The 24,786-nt window shown below is 44.4% G+C and overlaps 1 protein-coding gene across 6 annotated transcripts in view; it reads right to left on the bottom strand.

The window, feature by feature from the left end:
- The window catches only part of SASH1 (SAM and SH3 domain containing 1), a 349,577-nt gene that overhangs the window by 17,381 nt on the left and 307,410 nt on the right, over positions 1 to 24,786 (bottom strand). For 5 of the 6 annotated variants that reach the window (XM_055433599.2, XM_055433600.2, XM_055433597.2 and 2 more), the window contains 7 exons: positions 20,656 to 20,788; positions 14,899 to 15,245; positions 8,626 to 8,700; positions 6,862 to 7,005; positions 3,104 to 3,239; positions 1,422 to 1,591; positions 451 to 660 (listed from right to left, as the gene is read on the bottom strand). In XM_055433599.2, coding sequence (XP_055289574.2) covers positions 451 to 660; positions 1,422 to 1,591; positions 3,104 to 3,239; positions 6,862 to 7,005; positions 8,626 to 8,700; positions 14,899 to 15,245; positions 20,656 to 20,788 — 1,215 coding nt within the window. Of the gene's footprint in view, positions 1 to 450; positions 661 to 1,421; positions 1,592 to 3,103; positions 3,240 to 6,861; positions 7,006 to 8,625; positions 8,701 to 14,898; positions 15,246 to 20,655; positions 20,789 to 20,930; positions 21,932 to 24,786 lie in introns of those variants that run through there. The other variant, XM_055433603.2, reaches the window with a different exon arrangement.

Genomic DNA, 24,786 nt, shown 5'->3' with positions numbered 1-24,786 from the left:
CCTGTGACTTCCCCAGGAGCAAGATAGCTTCGCAAGGAGGAAACAGGTCATACCATGTAGACCCGCCCTACTAGATGCTGGGGTTAATGGTGGTGGGGGGGGGGGCAGGGAGAGTCCTCACGACCTCTGTGAGGCCAATCAGGATGCCAGGAGCCTGTGCTTACTGCCTTTCCTGGTAGTAGCTTGAAGCTCACAGCTCTTTGAAAGTTGCTCTTTGGACTAGGAGGAAATTTCAACCCGGAGTTTACTTTATCATCTTCAAGGGAGGTCAAGGATAGTGTTATGGTGCTGGTACTACTACTTCTATAGGGTAACAGTACTCATCATGGCCATGGGTCATTCTTCTTGGACGACACAGATCACCCCACCCTTCCCTGAAGGTGCCCTTGCTTGCTTAGTTTAGGAGAGGTAATGTGGGGTCGGGTGGGGCCAGAACAGGACGGAACTGACTTTGAGGTTGATCCGATCCAGGAGGTCCTCCACCGACTTAGGCTGGGGGGGTCTCCCTTTCCTCCTCCTCCTGGTGGCACGCTTGGGCTTCTCCTCTTCCTCACTGAGCACGTCCACGTAGATGAATTTGAACGTGCCCACCTTGTTGTTCAGCAGGCCCATCCAGGTGCCCATGGGGGGTTTGCTGATTATATCAATGATGTCTCCTTTCTGTGGCCCAGGGAAGAAGGATCTTTCCATTAGGTACATTTCCAAGCATGAACCTCAATCCATCAGAAGGGTCCAATCACGCGATGTGAAGATACTAAGAAGACTAGAATCAGGGCTCCGCGAATCACCTGATGTGATTGGGAGTCTGGCAGAGACCACAGAGAGAACTCCTGGTTGTGCAGGATCACACGGAGGCCCGAGATCCCATCCCCTCCACCTTCCTGCCCCAGAGGATGGTGGCTCAAGGTGTCCACCGGGGCTCACGGCTGAGTGGGCACCTGGCTCTCTGAATGCCTTGCCCTTACCCAGAAAGCTCTTACTTCTTGAAGAGAAAATTCCCACCAGTCAAAGGTAAGTGTTAACCCCTGCTCTATACTCGCTTCATACATTTTGTGAAATCCCATCTGCTCCATAAGGATGTCACTGATCACATCAGTGAAGTCCCTCATGTCCTTTCAGTTGGCAAAAGCATTGAAACTGGAAGGTGAAGGGCAATGGGAATTCTAGAGGGAAGCTGGGGTCAGAGGACAGGGCCAGCATGGTGATAAGACAGAATTAACACAAGACCCGCCTCTATCCCCAAAGGCTGGCTGGTCCTCTGGTTTTTCACTGCAGAAGAGACCAATTTATCAAAGGAGCAGATAGATGCGTTGGCCAGTCTGCACCACAAGAGCTCAGCATTCGACACAAAGGAGAAGAGAATGGCTCCTAAAGCCACCAGGCACCCGGGGTGACTGCTCTGAGGTCAAGGAAACACACACCTTGAGCTTGAGCGAGTCTGTGTCGTAGGGGCTGGGCGTGAAGTCGGTGTGCACCCTGGCGCGCCCACAGAACGGGCCCCGGTACGGGGGCTCCTCGTCATCACCATCTTCCGACTTGACACTCTCCCTATTGCTGGTCGAGGAGTCGGTGGTGCTCACGGTCTGACCACCTGGAGGGAAAACATGCAGAACTTGGGTCAGTGCAGATTTCCTGCACAGCAAAGCTGGCGACTCTGAAGGCATCAGACTTGGAAGGTAAGGGCCAGAGGAAGGCAGTCATGAGCCTGACCTAAGCAGAGGCCAGGGAATGATCTGAGTTTTCTGAGTGTTCTCCCTAATCAAGACCCCAGTTGGACAGGGGACTCCAGCAAGTTATCTTTATGACCAGGGAAGCCAGGTGACATGGAAACTCTCTGATAGAGGACACCAGCCTTAACCTTCATAGCCTCCCATTTGTCAAGCATACTGCCTTTACATCATTTTACAGATGAGGAAGCTCAGAGAGGTCAAGTAACTTGCCCAAAGCCAAATGATTTTTAAGTCGTGGGTTTAAACTTGATCTCTTCCCCCATAGAGCTCAGCCAACACCACCATTGGGTTAGGAGTGGTTGAACAGTGTTTGTTTCAGGGACATTTGTCATTCTCCTCTCATCTTTTTTTTTTCCTGGTTCTTAGTTGACTAAAACTAAGATTACTAATAAAGTTTTAATCAACATTTTGTATTCATAAAAGTTAAGAAGACATTAGTTTTCTTTGTGAAACCAGAAGAGAATTATCGGGACTTCCCACTATACCAAATGCATCAGGGAAAAATAATGTCAAGTTATTGGGTTGAATTCTGCACTACAACATTTTTTTGATTAAAGATTGCCAATTGGAGAAAAGCATTTGTCTTTTCTTTTACTAAACCCCCTGCTACTGCTGCTAAGTCACTTCAGTCGTGCCCGACTCTGTGTGACCCCGTAGACGGAGGCCCACCAGGCTCCCCCGTCCCTGGGATTCTCCAGGCAAGAACACTGGAGTGGGTTGCCATTTCCTTCTCCAATGTGTGAAAGTGAAAAGTGAAAGTGAAGTCGCTCAGTCGTGCCCGACCCCTAGCGACCCCACGGACTGCAGCCCACCAGGCTCCTCCATCCATGGGATTTTCTAGGCAATAGTACTGGAGTGGCTTGCCACTAACATGCTAATAAAGGAATTGGATTCACCATGACAAAGAACATGGCAGAGGGCAATGCACTGATGAGAGATTTCTACCAAAATCTCTAAGACAAAAAAGTGGTCAGAAGATCGCTGGTTGCTACTGCAGGTGGAGGATGCGTCCGGAGGTCAGGAAAGCAACGTGTACGCTGCAGAACCCTGGTCATCTCCCTTCGTTCTGCTGGTCATTTTCATCACTGTTTCCCCTTGACTTCCTCCCTTCAGTCTCCATATCTTCCGCTAACATGCTTCTCTCTCTCTCCCCTCTGACCAAAATCATTACCCTCTTGTTTATGCTACTGCTAGACATCGGCTACTGAACAAATAGGACTCTAGGGCCAGGTATTTTTCAGGTCTGTCTCCGTAACAGCACCCTAAGGGCAAGAACTTAGTCTTATTTATCTTTAAATTGCCTGAACCTGACACTCAGCAAAAGTCTGACTCAGACGCCAAGGAAACCATCTATGATTGCAAACTGGACGCACTCATTGAGCTTTGACCGCTCAGAGAACTCCGCAGACTCTCCACAGAACCTCCGGCTTTCAGCTTGGGCTTGTCCATGTGTTCGCTGTCAGGCTGAGAGGACGGAGGGGAGCCCGGCATCCCATCAAGGCCTGAATCCTGAAATGAGTTTCGACAAAATTACATTTTGTCAGAGAGGATGGGTATCTTTTTTAACACACAGCTGTTTAGCAACAAAATCAGTCAAATTCATCTTTATACTCATGTCAGATGCTTTACCCAAAAAAACACCTTCTTTTTAATCTTCATCCTGCTTCATCTTAAAGCTGTAGATCATGTTAACTATTAATTAGGCACTCAAAAAGTGTTTTTCCTGCTCTAATAGATGTTCTTGAAAAAAAATCTCTCTATCTTGGAGACAAAACATTTTGTTAAAGGCTTAGAGACTCTTTGCATACTCCATAGTTCAGTAATAAAGTGTGAGTAGCGCAGTCATGTCCAATTCTTTGCAATCCCATGTACTGCAGCCCATCAGGCTCCTCTGTCCATGGAATTCTCCAGGCAAGAATACTGGAGTGGGTAGCCATTCCCTTCTCTAGGGGATCTTCTCGACCCAGGGATCAAACCTGGGTCTCCCACATTGCAGGCATATTTTTTACCATCTGAGCCACAAAGCTGGACCTCAAATGTAGATCAAATACAATCCACTAGTGATGTAGTATCTGGAAGGACTATCAGAAAATATTTTATCTATTTGAAGGGAAATTTCTACATTAAAAAAAAAAGTGTATTTCTTGTTTTTGTTTTTAAAAATAAAGACCAGATTTTTATATTTCTATTTACACAAATCATTGAAATTGGTAATAAAATATCCACTTGGAACCTAGATACACAGTTGACCCTTGAACTACACAGGGGTTGGGGTACTGACCTGACTTGCAGTCGGCTCTCTTCCTCGTAGTTCCACGATTGTGGATTCAAACAACCACAGGTCGTGCAGTGCTGTACTGTTTACTACTGAAAAAATTCCACCCATGAGCTGACCTGTGCAGTTCAAACCTGTGTTGTTCAAAGGTCAAAGGTACCTCAAACATACCATTTTTCTGTCTATAATACAGTTTCCATAAGTCACCCTACGAGTTTAGCTTCATTGACTTCTTTTAGTTCGCTGTTAGTAAAAAGCTGTCAAACCTCTTTTAGATCCAAATGCTGACAGCAGTGACTCAGTAGAACCTCTCACTTTGGGGGGGGCTCGGTATCCATTAATTTGGCAGGCCTTCATCTGCTCGTGTGACTGTAACATGCTCATTTGATCTGAAGTGCTAGGTAGACACTATCACAGTTTTCAAAGTCTGCACTCAGAATGGTTTACTTGCCCAAACAGAACAGTCTCTGTCACACTACACAGCCACGTGAGCACAAAACCATCTAAACGAAACCCGTTATTTGCACAGTGCCGAATCATCAGAAGGGCTCTGAGAGATTCTGCGGGGCCCTGCAAACTTTTAAGGACAATCAAAAGGGCAGCTTCTGATCCAAAACACACTTATGCTTTCCATTTAAGAGAAGTGAGCAAACAACCTCCTCAGCAACAATAAAGAGAGGTGCATTATTAGGAAGTTACTGAAGCTGCAAAGGATGGATTCCTGAGGAGGTTGGTTTTCATTCCTCTTTTCTGAATCATAAAATAAACCACCTAACCAATTAAAATCTTCTAAAAATTCTTCTGGAAAAAAAATCTCACATTTTGAAAAACAGCAATATGAAATATACATCTCTGATACTGTATGTTCATAAGGCTTTTTAAAATTATTAATTTATTCATCACATTTATTGAATACCACCGGTACTATTTCAGATGCTGGGCATATAGCAGGAACAGAGCAGACAAGAATCCTTACCAGAGGAGTTGATATATTTACTAAAAAGGTTTTTTTTTAAACCTTACAATGTTAATTTCCTTTCTCCAAAAAGCACTATAATGATTCCTTCTTTTTTTGCTTATGTGAAATGACTATTCTAAATAAACAGGAAAATAAAAATACAAGGCATCTATATAGCCTTTGAGAAATGCTCAAAATTACATGAAAGCTATATGCTGCTGCTGCCAAGTCACTTCAGTCGTGTTCGACTCTGTGCGACCCCATAGACAGCAGCCTACCAGGTTCCCCCATCCCTGGGATTCTCCAGGCAAGAACACTGGAGTGGGTTGCCATTTCCTTCTCCAATGCGTGAAAGTGAAGTCGCTCAGTCGTGTCCGACTCTTAGCAACCCCATGGACTGCAGCCTACCAGGCTCCTTCATCCATGGGATTTTCCAGGCAAGAGTACTGGAGTGGGGTGCCATTGCCTTCTCCAAAGCTATATGCTGCTGCTAATGATCCACAAAGTTAAAAAAAAAGACAACCCAGGAATATGTTTACAAGAGCTTTTAGTAGATATTTCAATCTGGGGGGAAAAAAATCAGCTAAATAATAAGTGCTTTAAATTCTTGCTTTCATTGGCATGTAGTCTGTCTCATAGAGGCATGTGCAGTCTGCCTCATTGCTGGATAGAAATATAGACTTTTCATCACTCACACATCCAAGGGACAAGAAATAAAAGAATAAGGATAACATTCAGGGAGTCTGGAGGCAACCAGACATCCCCTGTAGGTATAACAAGCCACAGTTTCTCAACCTGGGCACTCTCAGTATTTTGCATGGTTAATTCTTTGTCGCAGGGTCCTGTCCTGTGCATTGTAAGACGCATCCTCAACACCACTCCATCCTAACCCATTGCAAGTATCAAAAATGTCCCCAGCCGATGCCTTGGTGTTGGTGGGGGGAGCAAAAAATCACCACCGCCACCCCCAATACCCCATGAGAACCACAGTAATAAACAGAAGATGTGCAGGCTTTGTTTGAAGCACAGTGCAGGAGGCTGGGCTAGCCGGTGCTGAGTGATTCAGACATGGATTTTAGCTCACCATGTCCACTAGAGGGCAGCAGCTGAGCAAAAATGTCTGTTTCATTTCGTAGCTAAAGTGGCATTACCTACTTCAACAGGCTACAGAAAGAACACTATAAAGGTGTCAGAGGAGAGTGTTTTGAAAATTTAATGGTCAGAATTATCTCAGGCCCAGCTTTCCAAGTGTCTTTATTCCTTCCACCCATAAAAAGAAGGTCATGTTCCTAGTGATGAAATGATAGAAGTGGGGGAGGAGGTGGTGTCAATTCTGTGATATCTTAATGTTTGCAGATAAAGCTATTTAGTGGACACACACACCCCTGCAGAAACACGATTATTATGTAAGTCCTGCAGCCAGGAAACACTTTCTCAGTTTATTTCTCAGACTTGCTATGTGCTCCAGAGAAGTTTATTTGAAAAGTCGGTTTCATAAGAAAATGTGAGTGTCTCTTTAAGGTTTGATTCTGGTGATGTCCATTTTGAAGCAAGGAATATTTTAGAAAATAAAATCCTTCCTTTGTTTTCTAAATTTTAGTGCTTATTTTTACTACTGAATAATCATTTCTTTACATGTCTGTCTCTTTCGCTCATACGTACATAGAACACAGGTCCTGATTTGTATTCCAGCACCAAGCCTGGTGCTCAGATGACCCTAAGTGCTTAATAAATATTTGCTGAATCCACTGTTTGTCTACACAAACTAGGCATGGTCCTGGAGCCTGGTTAATGCCAATGAATGTATTTAGCACCACTGAAAATCTCAAGGCAGACCATCCCCAGCTTCTCTTGTTATGCAAAAGAAGCAAGAGGGTATTTACTTGACTGTCACATACCTGCTCAGACACAGAGCTGCTATATTTTTTAGACATTCTCTTCCTCATTGTCTCTTTCACGGATTTCACCTTTTTTCCAAGAGAGATTCGGGAAGCAGTGGGTGATTTGATTACTTCTTTATATACAAAATCGCCTTCTTTACCCTGCAAAACAAAATTTATTAAGTATCTTTAATCACAGAAAATGAAGCCCCCAAACAGGTTTTATTATTCAAACCATGAATGTCCTACCTCTCAGCAAAATGTTGGCATGCCCCAGGACCTCCACATGTTTCTAATGTTAACTCAGTGCTATGTTATTTATCTTTATGATTAAAAATTAAAGCTACTGACTAACTGGCTTATGTTTATTTGTTTAAAGTGGAATATGAGTGAGTTTTATTTAAACTTAGTATGATATATTCTTCTCCTATTGAATTTTTCCCCACCAGTTTAAATACCCAAGAGGACTGTGTTTCATCAATAAAGAATGATTTAGATGAACCAGTGTTCACTTAATCCCAGCATGGGGAAGAAAAAAAGGATAATACTACTGAGTCACCCAAGAAAGTGGTAAGAACAAAATGGCAAATCTCAATCATTAGAAGTCCATCACCTGATCAGATTTATATCACTGAAGCATTTTGTGTGGTCACCTCCTGCTGCTGCTGCTAAGTCGCTTCAGTCGTGTCTGACTCTGTGCGACCCCATAGACGGCAGCCCGCCAGGCTCCCCCGTTCCTGAGATTCTCCAGGCAAGAACACTGGAGTGGCTTGCCATTGCCTTCTCCGGGTCACCTCCTAACCGTGCGTAAATTTATTCTTCCCTGAACAAGTTCGATTGTAGTCACTTCTCATTCTGTTTTCCACTGGGGAAAAAAAAAGACTTTTCCTTGGAGAAAGAAACTATACTTTTATTTTTTTTAAAGATTGACCAGATAAAATTGTTGGTTTATGAATCAATAAAATTTGATATCCAAATAAAATAATTTTATTCTCCCAGGAAATTCTCAGACACTACAAAAATATCATAGATGGGTGCTTTAGCTGACACATGATCATAACGAATATAAAGTACAGAATCCTGATTTCACAGCTTCACGATAAAATGCACAAGGGGAAAACAAAACTGTATGGAAAACACACCGACATCCTTGGGCACCTCAGAAGGTAAAGTTGAAGGAAAACCTGTACACCACAGTGGGGGGCCTGACCCCAGACTGTGACTCAGAGACAAGTCTGAAAAGGCAGTAACCTTGGCGCAGAGGAGTCTGGTTTGCTTTGGCCCCAAGGGGACTGGGTTCACTTCAGGACACTCCAGATCAGGAAGTCCTAAGCTTAGTGTAGAGCTACACACATGGCCTGTGATAAGGCTGGTTTTCAGAAATGCCGGCTCATACTCGGAACCCAAATCACAGGGCTCTCTCCTGGGGCACTACCCACGAGTCATAGTCACGTACACAGGCAACTCCTGTGAATAGAAAGCATGGGGGCGCCGATGACTGAGGCTGCAGAAACCAAACTCCTCTGAACTTGTGACTTGAAGAGACCTGGGAACGACGACATTACAGAAATGACGCTACTGCAAAGAGAGAGGTGGTCCTCTTTCATTTCATGCGAAACCAAGAGTCTTTAAGACGGTGAAACAAGGCTTCTCTCCAAACGTGATTTAGGATACCCAGAAGATGGTTATCTAGTATCGATTCTCAAAAACACCAAATGTGAAACTCTGTCCACCACCTCACTTGACTCCAAACCTTTTCCCTCCCTTCTGATGGATACTCACCATTGGGTCCGAATTATTACTGCCAATGTGCAGAGAACGATTTGTCAAGTCAAATCCTCCAAAACTGCAGGTTCTCTGTGGAAAGGAGAAGGCAAGGCAGAAATAATCCAGTTACGTTTAAGTCACCCAACAGTGCAGTTACCCAACATACATCCCATTGCAGAATGTCACTGGATCACAAACGTGTTACAGGATGACAGTAAGAAAGGAGAAATGATGGAAAAAACACATGGTTCATGTTATAAGGAGACATCGTCACTCATTTTGCCCTTCCATGGGCCACTGGAACTATGCCTGCACCACAGGTTCAGGGTCCCCTTCACATGCAAAAACCAACTGGTTTAAATATGTATACAATGCAAAAATACCAAACATATGTTAATTGCTCTAAGATGCCCTGTCTCTTAGCCACAGAATTTCCCTTCTACTCCCCTTAATATTGGCTACAGGAATAATAATGAGGGAACATGTATTAGAAAACCCATGTGCTCAAAGCAATCTTGGAAACCCAGATCTGAAGTCCACTGAAAGCAGGCCTTTCTAACAGACTCTTGTTTTGTTTAGCTTTAAATCACTCAGATGGAGGAAAAGGTTATGTTTCTAAGTAAAGTCCAATCAGGCCCAGAGGATTACTCACTCATTGCTTTCCTGACCTAGCCAAAAATGCTAATTCTCCCATCTAACTGCCCAACTTAATCACTTATGACCCTTTCCTCAGTGTGTATGAAGTAAAGACACCACATTTGCCCAGAAAGTAAAAGACTGATTCCATGACTGTCTTTGACCACACTTCTTTAATTTCAACAGGAAAACCACTGATGTTATAAAGAATGAAAACTGTACCGTCTTTTTTGGTTTCAAACTTTATGGAACTGCTTATGTTTCAGTGCTTTTACATTTCTAGAACTTTGAATTCTCTGTTGCTTTTCTAGCAAAAGTGATCCCATCCCCACCCCAACTCCCACCAATCCCCAAATCTTTAAGGAAAGGAGAAACTCAAAGCATACTAAGTTTTGTTACAACCTATTATCTTCTAAAGCAATTGGTAATAAAATCTGAATAACAGATTTGGGTGCCAATATTTTGTTATTACTTGTTTCTCAGAGAACTCTAATTAACAGCTATTAAATAGACGAAATGAACAGAAAAGCACAAAGTATACTATAAACATTGCTTATTGAAAATAAATACATCTCAGATATATATTCGGAAGCTTCCCTGATAGCTCAGTTGGTAAAGAATCTGCTGCAATGTAGGAGACCCTGGTTCAATTCCTGAGTTGGGAAGATTCGCTGGAGAAGGGATAGGCTACCCACTCCAGTATTCTGGCCTAGAGAATTCCATGGACTGTACAGTTCATGGGGTTGCAAAGAGCCAGACACGACTGAGCAACTTTCACTTTCAGGTATATATTAACTGAACTGAGGAAGTGGGAACATCCAGGAAGGAAAATGCCTAGATTTTTGGAATCACAAAGATATGGATCCAAACCCTGGTTCTACCACTTAAACTGCTGTGTGACCACAGGTAAAGAACTCTCTGAGCTCTGGTTTCTTCATTACTATGCTGCTGCTGCTGCTGCTAAGTCACTTCAGTCATGTCCAACTCTGTGTGACCCCATAGACGGAAGCCCACCAGGCTCCCCTGTCCCTGGGATTCTCCAGGCAAGAACACTGGAGTGGGTTGCCGTTTCCTTCTCCAATGTGTGAAAGTGGAAAGTGAAAAGTGAAAGTGAAGTCGCTCAGTCGTGTCCGACCCTTAGCGACCCCACAGACGCAGCCTACCAGGCTCCTCCATCCATGGGATTTTCTAGGCAAGAGTACTAGAGTGGCTTGCCATTGCCTTCTCTGGCCTATAGCCTATATTTGAGACTTTTAGCACACTGTCTGGCACAAAGCAGACACTGTAGTGGCGCAGCGGTAAAGAATCTGCCTGCAATACGGGAGACATGGGTTCAATCCCCGGTTTGGGAAGAGCCCCTAGAGAAGGCAATAGCAACTCCTCCCAATATTCTCGTCTAGAGAAGAGCCTGGTGGGCTACAGTATATGGGATCTCAAAGAGTTGGACACGACTGAACCGCCGATCACCAACACCACACTGAGAATATGGTGGCTTGGTCCTGGCAACTGTCACCCTGAAGTCGAGATTCAGTCAACGCTCTAACCATGGGAGTGAAGGACTGGAGCTTAGCTCTGGGCCTTTCATGCGGGGGTCTTCAACGCAAAACCACAGCGGTCCTAAGAATGGACCCAAAAGCGAGCAACAGCTGGTATGACAGAAAGAAAGGCCGGGAGAAGAAAGTGCTACAGGAGGCATTTCAGGATACCCAACATCCAGGATATCACATAACTGTTCTCCTTCGTCAAAGCTGTGGCTGCTATTTTAAACAGTCTACCACGGACACGACTTCCAACAGACATTGCTTTCATTTTATATGAATATCAGTGGACAATGTGATTTCCCTTACAGTCAACTTACTTGGACCTGTATCTGTTCTATAAAATGAGACAGTATCTCTAAACAAAATCATCACCAAATCCCCTCATCTGCAAGCAATGTCATGACCATCTCTCAAGGCTGATTTTTAACTTTAAATTTCCCTTTCCAGCGTATAGTGCCAAATACATTTTCTCATTTCTGCAAAGGCAGTCATTTAATTCCAGTCGCTTTCCTGTGACTCAGGGCTCCACAGACACAGTATGGCGTCCAGATGCCTCATCATTTTATGTCTCTCGTGCTCCCCTGCTTTGAATTCCAATGCTGACTGCACCACTGGAGTCCAGCATGTTATTTCTGATGCACATGAAATAACTGACAAAGAATTTATGTGGAAACTCTAACTGCAATAAATTAGAAGCTTATTTATATCTTCAAATGCCTGCTGCATGCATTTTTCCTAAAATAAGTTTAGAGGAAAGAGTGGACTGGTTTTCTTAACTGCCAACTAAAACTTCTCCCAGTGATAGGCTAAGATATTTGGAACTGATTCTTCTGTATGAAGGATGAAACAAAGATAACAAAACTGCTTGAACTAATCTATAACTTTTTCTATTATATCAAGTAGTTCTTGAAGCAGCACTCTTTCAATAGAGAAAACAGAAGAGTAGAAGAAAGTAAACCAATCTTTGACTTCAGTGGTCTACATAAATAAAGCTTACATGAAGCTTTTCAAGTTCAAACATCTCCTATACAGAAATTACAGGAAACTTTCAGATGCTTGTGGATGAGGAGAGCCAGTCAATGGGATGGTCATGCAGTTGGAAACATGTTTTGGGGGGAGGCTGGATTTTTTTAAAATGGACAAAATTCCAAAATGTCATGCATGTCTGTTCCCCCAAACGAAATTGAATGACCAAATAAAAAGGAAGACAAATGACCGTTTCCAGTGAGTAAAAAGCATTGTCATTTCCCTGAGGTTTCATCAAGCAAATATGGCATATTTTGAAAGACAAAAGGGTCAAGGTTGAAGAGTAAAGAAAAGTATACTTTTGAATAAAATGAAAAAGAGATATGACAAGAAGAATGGAAAAGACTTAAGTGAACCAAGCAAAGAAATTATCTTAACTTCTGAAAACAAAAATGAAAACCCTTCTTCTGTTGTTAAAATATTTAACAACAGGGGTTAAAGCCTGCTCTTCTACCACAGGGGGCATGGGTTTGATCCCGGGTCGGGGAACTAAGACTCCATATGCCACACAGCATGGCCAGAAACAACAATAGGAAAAACAAAAGCGCTAACACTCCACTACGTTCTCTGAATAATTAAATGTTTTCTTGATTGTACAACTACAAGAAACAGTATGTTCAAATTTCTAATTTAGCACTGAACATGTATTTCAGCGAGTATTAAAACTGTCCAGTACTGCCTCGAGCTCACAGTATTTCAAAAAATACCCAGTATCAGGTTGATGCTGGGGACGGAGGTTACAGAGTGCCACTTTACAAGTGGCGGAGTCAGTACATGAAAACAAGCTTGTCCAAATGTCCATACTCAACGTCAATGAAGAATTAATCATGGGCCCACTAATGGCACAAATCTTAGAAATACAACTTCTAAAGAGAAGGTTCTGATGAAGTTATATCATTAACGATATAAATAATATAAGGGATATATGAGCAACTCAAGTCACTCAAGTGGAAAACTCCTCCATATTATCTGATTTAAACTCACAGGGGTGAGCCATCAATTCACAGAGAAGTGGATCTGATCTGTCAGAGGCAAATAAACTAGGTAGAACACCACTGAAGGTAAAAAAAAAAACAAAAAACCCAACAAATTATACCAAGACTAGGAGGCCACAAGTATTTTCCAAAAGATCTGCGGGTCAGAACTGAAGGGGTGATAACAAGAAATAGTGACAAAGAACTGTTACTTTACAACAAAAACAAAAACCAACCACAACTGCCAAGACAGAGAACCAGCGCAAAAGCTGTTACTGATAATATTAAAAGTGTTGCAAGATTTACAAGAAGGTGAAAAAAATGGAAAGTAAGACCAAGCGAGAAAGTCAACACGTGGGGATGTTTGGAAGACCTAAGGGCTGGTATGGATGTAAGCATTCTGTAAGGATGGCACTGACCACAAAAGCAGAACTTGATTGAATGAATTCAGATTACAGTAACCGCCCAGGGAAGTACATCTTACAAATGTGAAGAACTCTGGGAGAAGCCACCATGGGAGTCAGCAACACAGTCTATTCCTTCAGACCTTTGAAAGGGGACAGGCCAGCAGCCCCAAGTAGATCAAGTAGGGCACCAGGGGCCACAAGGCCACAGTTCCAGCCCCATCCTGTGCCGTTTTTATATAGGCTCTTGTGCCAACTAAAAGTTGAGTGGGAATTTCCATGGGAAATACTTATATTCTCCAGTTCAATATAAGTCTTGCCCTAAAAATAAATTTCACCAGGTCTCTAACAAATCAATAATGAAATCGAAGACCATTTTCTTATTTGAAACTCAGTACTTTATTCCTTGCTAGGTACAGAAGAATCTATGGGGCAGTGGAAGACACTTCCAAATGCTGACCCTTTTGTTTAAAAAGATAAGCACATCAAATATACTTAAGTAAAACAAAAGAGCAATTTTTCTTTCCTTTTAGACTGGAGAACTTTCCCTTTGTCCCTCAGACATAAATGTATTTCACAATGTTTTTTAAATTGGTGAGCACGGTGATGCCCATCTACTGTGAGCTAGTTCTTATTGTTCTAATTGGAGAAGAGACCTCCTTGTAGGGCAAAACGTCCTTCTGTTTTGAATCAGCTTCTTGTGGTCAAGTGACAGGATGGCTGGGACTCAAGGCAGCCACTTCTAGAAGGCCAAACCCCACCCTGTACTCTGAGAGCGCTTCTCTGAATCAGTTTCAATGTTTAGTTTTAAGGCTTCCCTGGTGGCTCAGATGGTAAAGAACCGCCTGCAATGCGGGAGACCGGAGTTCGATCCCTGGGTTGGGAAAACTCCCCTGGAGAAGAGAATGGCCACCCACTCCGGTATTCTGGCCTGGAGGAACCCACAGACTGTGTGGTCAGTCCATGGGGTTGCAAAGAGTCGGACACGACTGAGCGACTTGCATTAAAAGTCCAACAGCTTCAGCTGGCAAGCGGGCAGATGAGAAAGAAGGGAGGAGGCATTCCTTTAAGAGAAGTGGGGTTAGGAGTGGAGGTGATGGAGCGAGGGACCAGGAGAAGGGGGGAAGGGAGCCTGGCTCCCAGCTAGAGAGGCCATAACGCTTGACTGAACGTCACAGAAATGACAAGGCCGTCCCCGTGACCGTCTGGGTGACTCACGGACTTCTGGTGGATTCTCAAGAGAACCCTCTTAGTACAGCGGTCCACCGTGGCGGCCCACTTCCTCTTGGCCTCCTCCTCCTCCTCCAGCAAGCACCGCCTCAGGTCCTGCTTCTCGGCCTTGCTCAGGGTCCTGTCCGAGGCAGGACGCACTAGCTGGGTCAGGTTCAGGTGGCTGGACAGGCTGCGCTCCACCACGTAGGTGACATTGAACTCGCTGGCCGCCGGCCGCCCGCGCGCCCTCCTGCCGGGGCCGCCGCAGCCCCCGCCCCCTTTGGGCCTCTGCCGGAGCAGCTGCAGGTCGCAGGTGGCACTGTGGACGCCCTTCCTGGAGGGGCGCTGGCAGAGGAAAGCTCTGGAACACGAGTGATGAGCGTCCGTCTTCTTCAAGCGGATCTGCTTCCGGACACTCTGCACCTCCTCCAGGGACGCCAGGAGGTGGTGTCGCCAATGGTGGCTGTCATAGAAGCAGAGACCATCGGTACTTACCCCGTGGCTCAGGGATCCGAGCCCCTTCTTCATCTCCCCCTCAGTGAGGGAGCGGGACACCTTCTGCGCCTTGTCGTCTTCCGGGTACGAGAAGAATGTCCCCATCTTCTTGGGGGGCTTGATCAGGCCCCGGCTCTCTCCTTTGCTGAAGGTTTTGACCAGTTTGCGGCCGGCACCCCAGGTGTCCAGGCTACTGGACGATGGAGAAGTGGTGAGAGAGTCTGAGTCATCTTCTGGGGGTTTCTCAGGAGAAGCATCAAAGGAAAAGGGCTTCTTGTGGACGCCGGAGTACAAGGCAGACCTTTCATCTGGGACCGGGGAATTCTCAGACACCTGTTCCTCCCCGCCTGGAGAGAAAAACACACACACGCGCGGTCAGGGGCTCCTGTCAACACACCTTCGCATTATTTCACAGATGTGTCTTTAGATCCCCCAGCCCCCGCAAAAAAGCAGCTAGACCAGCCAGCCAGTACAACCCCCTTCCACAACCACTTACCTCCCATAAACCTGGTTCCCGCTTACATAAATGCATATAAAAAAAGAAAATAAACTGAGCAAATAAAAGGTTTCAGATGTGTTTTCTCCCCTTCCTCCTCCTCTCAGTGTCTTTTAGACCAAACACCTTTACAGACCTATTAAGAATGCCACTTGGAAACTCTAAGCCCATCCATAACGCAATATTCCTTAGCATTTAACGATCATTATTCTCCCCAGTTTGTCAGTGCAGTCCTCGGAAGCTAAGAATCAGAATCATTCTCCCTTCTGAAAGGTGCTCCTGTTGATCTGGTTGGCTTTTTACAGTCAGAGTGTGATGACTTCCATGTGGCTGACAGTGATTTTTTTATTGGTACACGTGCCATTTAAGTAATTAAATCACCAAGGGAGAAGTTAGGGTGAAGAAGCACCATAAAGAGTCACAGCCTGCAAACGCAACTGACAAATGGCCCCTGCTTGACAGGCTGAACACTGAAAGCTGGGGAACCGGATGATCCAAGCCAGGCATTCCCATCGAGGCAGGCCCTGCTACAAAGTGGCAAGGGCGTTTAAGGGCCTGGACACGCAGGCAGCCTCATGAAGTGTTCCATTTCGTCTCAAGGATTGCAGCTCTGGAAGCCTTCACTGGAGCCAGGTATCCAGCCAAGCCTTTCAGAGCCCAGTGGAAAGGTTTGGACTTGCTGGCAGGAAAACTAAGTTCTTTTCTGCATGTGTTATGTGAACAGATGTGAGAAGAGAAGTAGGTCAAACTCTGGGTGTAGTGATCCTAACTGGCTCTTGTCCCTTTAATTATCGATATAAGGAAACTTTTGAGCACTGCGGCTTCCTGCCAGCTGAATTGTGAAGAGGAAAAAATACCAAGCTCTTTGGAACAGAAGGATGGCACTAAATATACCAGCTGGGACGAGGGTGCCCGTGTGTGGCTAAATGTCAGTGATGAAGGAAAAGGACAACTCTCTCCAGAGGCGGGGGAAGATGAGTGACTGGTAACCGGCTTTTAAAGTTCCAGAAATTTCTTAATTTTTCCAACTGATGGGAATTACTATTACAAATATACAGAGAAAAAAGCATTGCTGCTATTAAATACAGCCCAAGACTGACTTTGAGGTCAAGGAGATAGTGGTGGGGAGAGAGAGACTCAAAACTATATCCGGTTGAAAGTTCTCCATAATCTGCAGCACAAATATATTCACTCGAGAATTATTCTTGGATCTTTCAAGGAAGTTTAAAACCCAGGGTCATGGTTCTGATGGACACTGACCAGACTAGAATGCTTCCTGTTCCCTCTTCAGGACACCTGACTAATATGGACTAGAGACCAAATGGCCATATGTTGCTGGCAGTAAAATATGGCAACTTCGTCCAGATACCCTCCACTTCCAGGGGTGAAGCGATCAGGTTGAAAGGCACAGCCTGGGGACTGGGGCAGCCCAACAGCAGACTTCTCCCTAAAAATAGTCGAATAACGGACCATGACTTCACATTTAGCCCAAGTGTCCATGGAGGTGTGCAAAAGTCCTTAAGGCCCTAAGGGGATTTGGGGAAGTTAAGGACCTATCACTCAGAACTGTTCTGGAAATTTTCTAGATTCTATATTCAGGGTTGTCATCAGAGACTCCAATACTTCCGTGCCACATATGAGTTTGGAACCAGCTGGTTCACACATGCCCATGACATAAGTAGCTCCACTTCCTGGTTCTGGCACATCAGCATCTGGTAAAGAGTTTGCAGGGAAACAGGGCAAACAGTTTCAAACAGGACACCTTAGCCTGTGCTATGGGCAGTCCCCATGTGGTATGGGTTCTTCCATCCTTGCCAGACCCAAGGCCTGAAATCCCAGTCCACACTGGAGTCCTTGGGGTTTAGGGTAATACTTCTCCCATTCACCTCTGACTTGAAAGTACAACTCTCATACTGGAAGAACAAGAAACAGGATGTGCCCAACTTCATCACCATCTGGGGTATGAGCTGCTTCTCGCTCAGCTGAGATGACAGTAGGTTGTTTTGACAGGAGGAAGGTGACAGGGGATGAGATGACTTAAAGCCAAAAACACAAAGTCTAGCTCTGGCCATGCCACTCACCGGCTCTACCGCCGTGGACAGCTACTCCATCTCTCTGAGTCTGTTTCCTCACCTCTCATAATGCCAACCTGTGTTTATTTTATTTTAATGGCCGTGCCACGAAGCTGGCAGGATCTTAGTTCCCTGACCAGGGATTCAACCTGGACCACAGCAGTGAAAAGCGCCAAGTCCTAATCACTGGACCACCAGGGAATTCCCAAGGCCTACCTATTTTAGTCGTATCTATTATAAGGATATTGAGAGGATAAAGTTAAATAGAAAGAGATAGGTAAAGGTACTTTGTATGCTGAACAACACTGTACAAAAGCTAGTGATTCATGAGCAGGTTACAGATGAACTGGAGTAATGAAGGAAGGGAAGAGACAGAAATGACCGGATAAAGGGCACTGCCCTGGCCTGCAACGTCATATCGTCTGGGGTCACCCACGCGCCAGAGAAGGACTCGTTTCTCTAGTTACAAGAGTAAGCCTGAGTGAAGAACTGTAGCTCTTCAGGCTTTTCCAAGACTCCAAAGCTGGGGAGTGAGAGATGGGGTGGGAGCAGACAGCACACCAGGATCTAGAGGAGTCAGGCTGCTCAGACTTAATTCCAGGGCTCTGTCCAGCTGGCTCGGTGACCATGAGTACATTACTTCCCCTCTTTGTGTCCATCTGAGTTTCCTCATTTCACAAGTGAGGGCAGCATCGGTGTCTGCCTCTGGTGACTATTCTGAAGATGACATATTACAAGAAGCTGTAAGATGACATATTACAATAAAATCTGAAGTGTTTAGGAAAGCGGCTGGCACACAGAAGGCTCTGAGGAAATGTTCATTATTATTCAGATAACTTGCTGCTGCTGCTAAGTCACTTCAGTCGTGTCCGACTCTGTGTGACCCCACAGACAGCAGCCCACCAGGCTCCGCCGTCCCTGGGATTCTCCAGGCAAGAACACTGGAGTGGATTGCTATTTCCTTCTCCAATGCGTAAAAGTGAAAAGTGAAAGTGAAGTCGCTCAGTTGTGTCCGACTCTTTGTGACCCCATGGACTGCAGCCTACCAGGCTCCTCTGTTCATGGGATTTTCCAGGCAAGAGTACTGGAGTGGGCTGCCATTGCCTTCTCCATTACTGGCACAGGCATGCAGAAATCAAAAGGATCAACTCTTTGAAGGTCCAGGGGCAGAAGGAGGGATTGTGGGGACTATGAATCTCTCCTGTTTTGCAAAGAAGGTGCCCAGGTGGCCTCTGTGTACCAGCACAAGCTCTCTTGCTAACAAGGAAGAGTTCTACCACGCAGAGCGCAGAGGAGTTCCAATCTAGCATGGCTGTGTTGGGGACAGCCTGCAGCGGATGCCCTGTGCTGTACACACACCTCTCCTGGTGACAGCGGCAAGCCTGGTCACTAGCACCCCAGACGCTGGACCCCAGAACTGCCACTTGGGATTAAACTCACCAAATCCATCTTCCATCTATTGCATGAAATGCCCAGATGAATCAAAAGTTCAATGCTGAAAGTCCATGGAGTTATTACCTTTTACCCTATAGCGACCTCTTTTGGTGCACTTTCCCTTTTTCTCAACTATGTCTCTCAGAGATAGCTGAATCGATTGATTCTGACATAAACACACAAGTGAGAATATTTCTGTGCTTTTATGAGCCCCAACACACATGACTATCACATACAAAGGGGCTTCTGGGTGGCAGGCACGGGGCCATGTACTTCACCCATTTATCTCATTTATGGACAAGACCCACCAAATTATGCATGATAGATGAGATTTAATTTTGGCGACTATGCATGAGGTTTGTTTTAAAATGAGATGCTCCCAAGGTTGAATGATGGCAATTCCATATGTTCCTACTTAATATTACCAAACGACACTGTGTGTAATCTCAGTAGACCCGCCACGGGAGAGGAAGTCAGACTGTGTGTTCTGTTCTGTGGAACCATGACAGACAGGCAGGTATTAAAACAGCCAAACGTAAACAGCACTGCACCTGGAACTACCATGCAAAAGACACCCAGATGCAACCCTGGAATTAAATAGAACTCTTAAGTTTAAGAAACTGGCTACAAAGCAGATAGTGGCTCTTTCCCTGCTTCTCTTGTCTCCTTCCCCTTTCCTTTCAATCTCCACTTTCCCATAGCAACCCCCGGCCTTCAATATTCCTCCAGAGGATTAAAACCAATAAATAATTACATCAAACAAAAAATTGCAAAATGCCAAAAACAGCAACAGAAACCCTCATCTATGTAAACGAAGGGGAATTCAGTTCCCTCCAAGGTGCGCTTTGATTTAGGTACAACAAAAGAGCCTCTACAATGGCATTTTTTAAATCTACACGTTAAAATTTTGAACTTCCCCACAATGTCAGTGTGACATTTTAACAAGCCACGTGCTTTTAAAAAGAATAAAAAATTCTTTCTAGCATTTCTTTCAATCACTAATTGTTTCCCAAACAGGAAATCTTACTCTTTTGCAACTTTTGGGGAGACTTTTACAAGGTGCTGAAAATGCACTTTACTAACAATAAGAAGGACAGACACGGTTGAGATTTAAACTGTCATAATTACACTTCAAAGGTTAACTATTCAATACAATAAATCCAAGTTCATGTCCCTTTTGACATTATGGCTTCCTCTGATGAGTGGCTTGGCCAGGAACCTGGCTCTTAAAGCACTTAGAATGGGAGGTCCTTAAAGCCTCTTTGGAACTGAGACTTGAGATCATTAACAGGAAGAAGAAATCATCCCTCAGAGATCTGAAAAGACATTAAGTGCCTTGTTTGTTAGATGTTTGTTTGAGGTGGAGATATATTAAATTTGGACTAAATTCACTGGGTGAGAACCATAGTCCTTTAGGAGCCGAGGCTCACACTCAGAAGATGTTCTAAAATAAAAGTTTACATAAAATGGTATAAGGTCCAAATGAAAGCTGGACCACATCCTGAGAAGATTTCATTGCCATACACTAGCCACTCCCCATCTTTGTAATATTTAAATAACTAAGCCTCCGGAATGCTGGAGGCCAGGATCTTACATTCCAGAAGGTACTCAGTGCTGCCCTGCTCACATGCAATCCCAAATTCCCCCTCTGCCAGCCTCAGCCAGAACCCATTTTTCCACTTTCATACTGTCTACTGAGAGATGGACCTCAGATGACTTGCTTTGGAATAAGGAGGGCAGGGTTTGCTTTGTTACCTTCTGTGCTGGGCTTTTTCATTTCTTCCACCCTGATGAGTTTCTTTCTCACTCTGCGAGTGGAGTTTACCAGCTTGTGTAACCTCTTAAACTTCACCGATTCCTCGGTCTCATCCTCCGACTGTTCTCTTGACTGGCAAAGAAACAAAGGAAAAGTTAATCAGATAATTGCTGGGCGGAGCTCTGCTTCTCTGCCAGTGTGAACTCTGGCAGCTCTGAAGCTGAACTTGGGGCACCAACAAAGCCGCCCAACAGGTTCATAGAGAGACACGTACCATCATCTTAAGGTCTAATTTGGTGGAGAATTAGGTCCTAGGCACCCACACACACACCAATGGCCTGGCACGGCCTGGGGTGCATTTGTCTCAATGAATTCCTGGTCTTCTTTGGGAGAGCTCCGGCAGGACGCTCCCCTAGGCCGGCCCTGTAATTCCAATTACACTGTTGTGCTTTGGGCCAGCCTCTCCTCTGCCTGGCCCATCAGGGCTTGCAGTTTAACGTGGTCATCGACTACTTCTCCAAACCCAGATTCTGTTGACTTGTTCCAGTCCTCCCCGAAAATCAAAAACAGCAGGGCAGGAAAACGGAAGAGATGCAAAAAGCCATCCTCGGTCCCATTTGTGGGGACTGTCTGCCATCCCTCCTTCCGCCTCTCCCAGCTCGTTCCAAGAGTTCCCAAGGAGAGCCTGGGGAAAGAGCCTGCATTCCTCCACGAGGGACAAGGGAAAAAGCTGACCTTTTCAGCCATACAGTCCAGTCCATATTCCCCAGCATCCCATTTCAGTTCTGCAGTGATTCAAGAATGCTCAGCCCAGCTGTTTTCCCTCAAGTATCAAACATTACAGAGAGGGGGAAAAAAAAGTCTCTGCAGCAATGACCCAAGCGAAAAACAATCCTTTCCTTGTGAACAAAATGAGGCTTTCATTTCCAAGTCAGCTCCAACATTCAACAGGCAGCTTCCTCTGTTTTATCTGCTCAAAATGTGAAAAAGCAAAAGGAGGCTCCAAGTCAATGGACGTGCTGCCTGGACCGGGCGCGCCGGCATCCTCGGGGGCGCAGAGCCGGGCGGAAGTGCGCAGCCTCGGCACAGCCCGGGCCGCTCCGAGCCTCTGCAGCTCTCACCGCGCATCCTGCCAACAACCTTCCCTCGGTTTCCTCCAACCCAGCTCGCTGACAGAGCGGGGAGAGACATGCCTCCAACCAAAACCAAACTACGTCTCCGAACCACGTCTCCGAGTCTAATATGGAGACCTCCCCCGCTCCAAGAAATGCTCTCACGAATCCCAATTTTATAGAAGTTAAATTGGGAAGCAAGAGTGAGCAAAGAACTGTTCAAGAGGAAATGAGGTAGGGATTCTAGTAACTATTTAGGCAGAAAAACAGTGTCTGCTGTGAGTCCACAAATATTTCTGTAAGCACTCTGGCCCTCTGTCAGGGATATGCGACCCATTTCCTGGCCTCTGTCCTGGCCCTGGGGTTCCCAGCATTGAAGCCATTGTACTTTCTCCCTGCAAGACTATAAGCAAACCATTCACTCCTTAAAGAATAATTATTATAACCCATAAAACAGCAAGTCATCAGGAGAGGGGTATTTCTCAGACTTTCCTTCTGTGACGTATATCAGTATCTACATCCAATTTCTCTAAAAAAAAAAAAAAAAAAAAAGGTCCTAAGTAAAATGTTGCATACACATTTCAGAATTAAAGTTAACTGCTGGTAATGAAGAGTAAAAATTAGACCCCCAGATAATCAGGGAAGGAGGATACACGGCGTGCTGGCCATCATGCTTAATGCATTTGGTCTAAAACTTAAAAGGTAACACATTAAAATAAAATAATAAGTACAGCTTCTACTACATAACTGTCTGATTGGAACTTTACTTTTTCTTGCATGATTTGCTGGTGTGTGATGGGACAGTCAGAGTGGTCAACCAGAGGAATGAGAACTTGGTTAACCCCTCATTCTGGGTAATCAGCACCTGAACAAAACCACAGTGCATGGAATTACACATAAACACTGAAAAACATTCTGCCTCCTTGATGTCTCTGAAAAACCAAGTACTTCTAATAGAAGAAGAGTCAACATTCGACCACGGAAAGTTTCTGTACCTACAAATCTAGACTGTCTATAACCATCATATTAAAAATTCTAAAGTCACGTGGAAATGAAATAAGCATATGTGTGTGTGTGTGTGGGTGCTAAGTTGCTTCAGTTGTGTCTAACCCTCTGCAGCCCTATGGACTGTAGCCTACTGGGCGCCTCTGTCCAAGGGATTCTCCAGGCAAGAATACTGAGTGGGTTGCCATGCCTTCCTCCAGGGGATCTTCCCAACCCGGGGATCGAACATCTCTTACATCTCCTGCATTGGCAGGCAGGTTCTTTACCACTAGCACCACCTGGGAAGCCCTGAAATAAGCACAGATTGTTCATAAGCAAGATTCAGGAAGTGACATCATAGAATGAATATCACTCATACCTAGCTTGCAGCTGCTGGTGGCAGTGTGCATGGGTGTGTGTAGGGATGGGAAGGGGAGTGAAAAGAGAAAGGGGATCTGGAAAGGGATATTACAAAAATCTTGAGTCATAAAGACACAAATCACTTGTAGGAAACACACTATCGGAAGGAACTTTTCAGGAAAAAAACAAAATAGTTAAACCAGGACAACAGATTTAAAGGCAATGATACCTCCCCATCCCCACCAGCCCTACTTTCCTCTTCTCAAATTCACTGGGGTGAAAAAGAACATAGTCCAGGTACTTATTTCATTACTTTCACATGCTCTATCTATTTTTTGAGAAAGAACTCATCAGAATTTTGAATTGTTATTTTTATTTTTCTTGAAAAAACATTAAAAGTTTGAAGGCATTTGCCACTGACAAACCACAAATCCTGGCAACCAATAACTTTCTTTGCAGTAGCATGTCTGGGGATACTAGACGAGATAGCTGATGCAGCACTATTTATATGAAGAGAAATGTGGGATAAAATAAGTCATTCAAGAAATATATGTATATATTATTATTATCATTTTAAAAACAGAAAATCTCCTCTTAGTGAGCCCAGAAGTCACTGGAGGTAAACAGTGTATCCCAAGGATGCTTTTTATTGAGAGAGGTGTTGACTTCTCACTTCCTCCTGGGTCCAGAGGAAGAAGAGTTGTGAAATATTTGCCTTAAAAAAATCCTCTCCAGCTGTTTCAACATAAAGACTCTGTAAACGGCGTGCATTTTTCTTTTAAACTAGGCCGTAAAGCTTAAATTCCTCATTTCATGTTTCTCCTTTTAAATACACATGTGCCACTTCCCAAACACTGGAAAAAAGAGACTTGTCTTTTTATTCAGAAAATACACCCCCAGAAATGTACTTGTGAGACGGGGGTGTGAGAATCTCTTTTAAGTTTTTTAAAATTGAGAAATAGATATGTGTATATAAAGGAAATCCTCATACTTAGAGGAACTTTGTAGAAGATGAAGGAAATCTGCATTGAATATAAAATGAATGATTGATTCCAAGAAATAGACTCAATGCTGTTATAAAACCAGGTTTTAAATAAACTAAAGAGAAAAAAAAACAACAGTATATGTTTATACACATTCAAACACAAGATGGTATCGCCCACCCTCCCTGTCTTGGCCCAGGTCAGAGTACTAAAATAAACTTTAATTTGACCAGATTCTAAATTAGAAGGTGGAAACGCAATCATCTGTATACAACCCTTCACCTCTAAACCTTCAGTAGAAAAGGCAATAGATTTATTCCACCAGAGAATGTGGAAAAGTGGATTTACAATATTGTAAATAGAAACATTTGATTTCCAACCTCCTTCTTGCAGATTTTTCCACCAGAAAGCCCATATGGCTCAACTTTTAATTACTTTGGCTAATGCTATATGTAGTAATTCTGTGGTGAATGCTTAAGTGTTTCATTTCTGGTTTCCATGGCAACATTACATCAGCTTGCAGACAGCTGGCTCCACAGTTTTAAACCATAACAAATTGACCAAGCCAAGGCAGAAAACTATAGCTGCTTTAAAGAGAGAGTGCACCATTCTCCCGCCAGGGTGCTGAATGAGGAGACTAGGCCCCGTTTGGCTTGCAACGGAGGGTGGAGCCTCCCTCTTTCTCAGCTTC

This window comes from Moschus berezovskii, chromosome 10 (genome assembly GCF_049115385.1).
Source record: "Moschus berezovskii isolate FMDL1 chromosome 10, NW_MosBer_1.0, whole genome shotgun sequence".
Classification (NCBI taxonomy): domain Eukaryota; kingdom Metazoa; phylum Chordata; class Mammalia; order Artiodactyla; family Moschidae; genus Moschus; species Moschus berezovskii.
The sequence above is the reverse complement of the archived record's forward strand: the minus strand, read 5'-3'. Positions and strand labels throughout refer to the sequence as shown.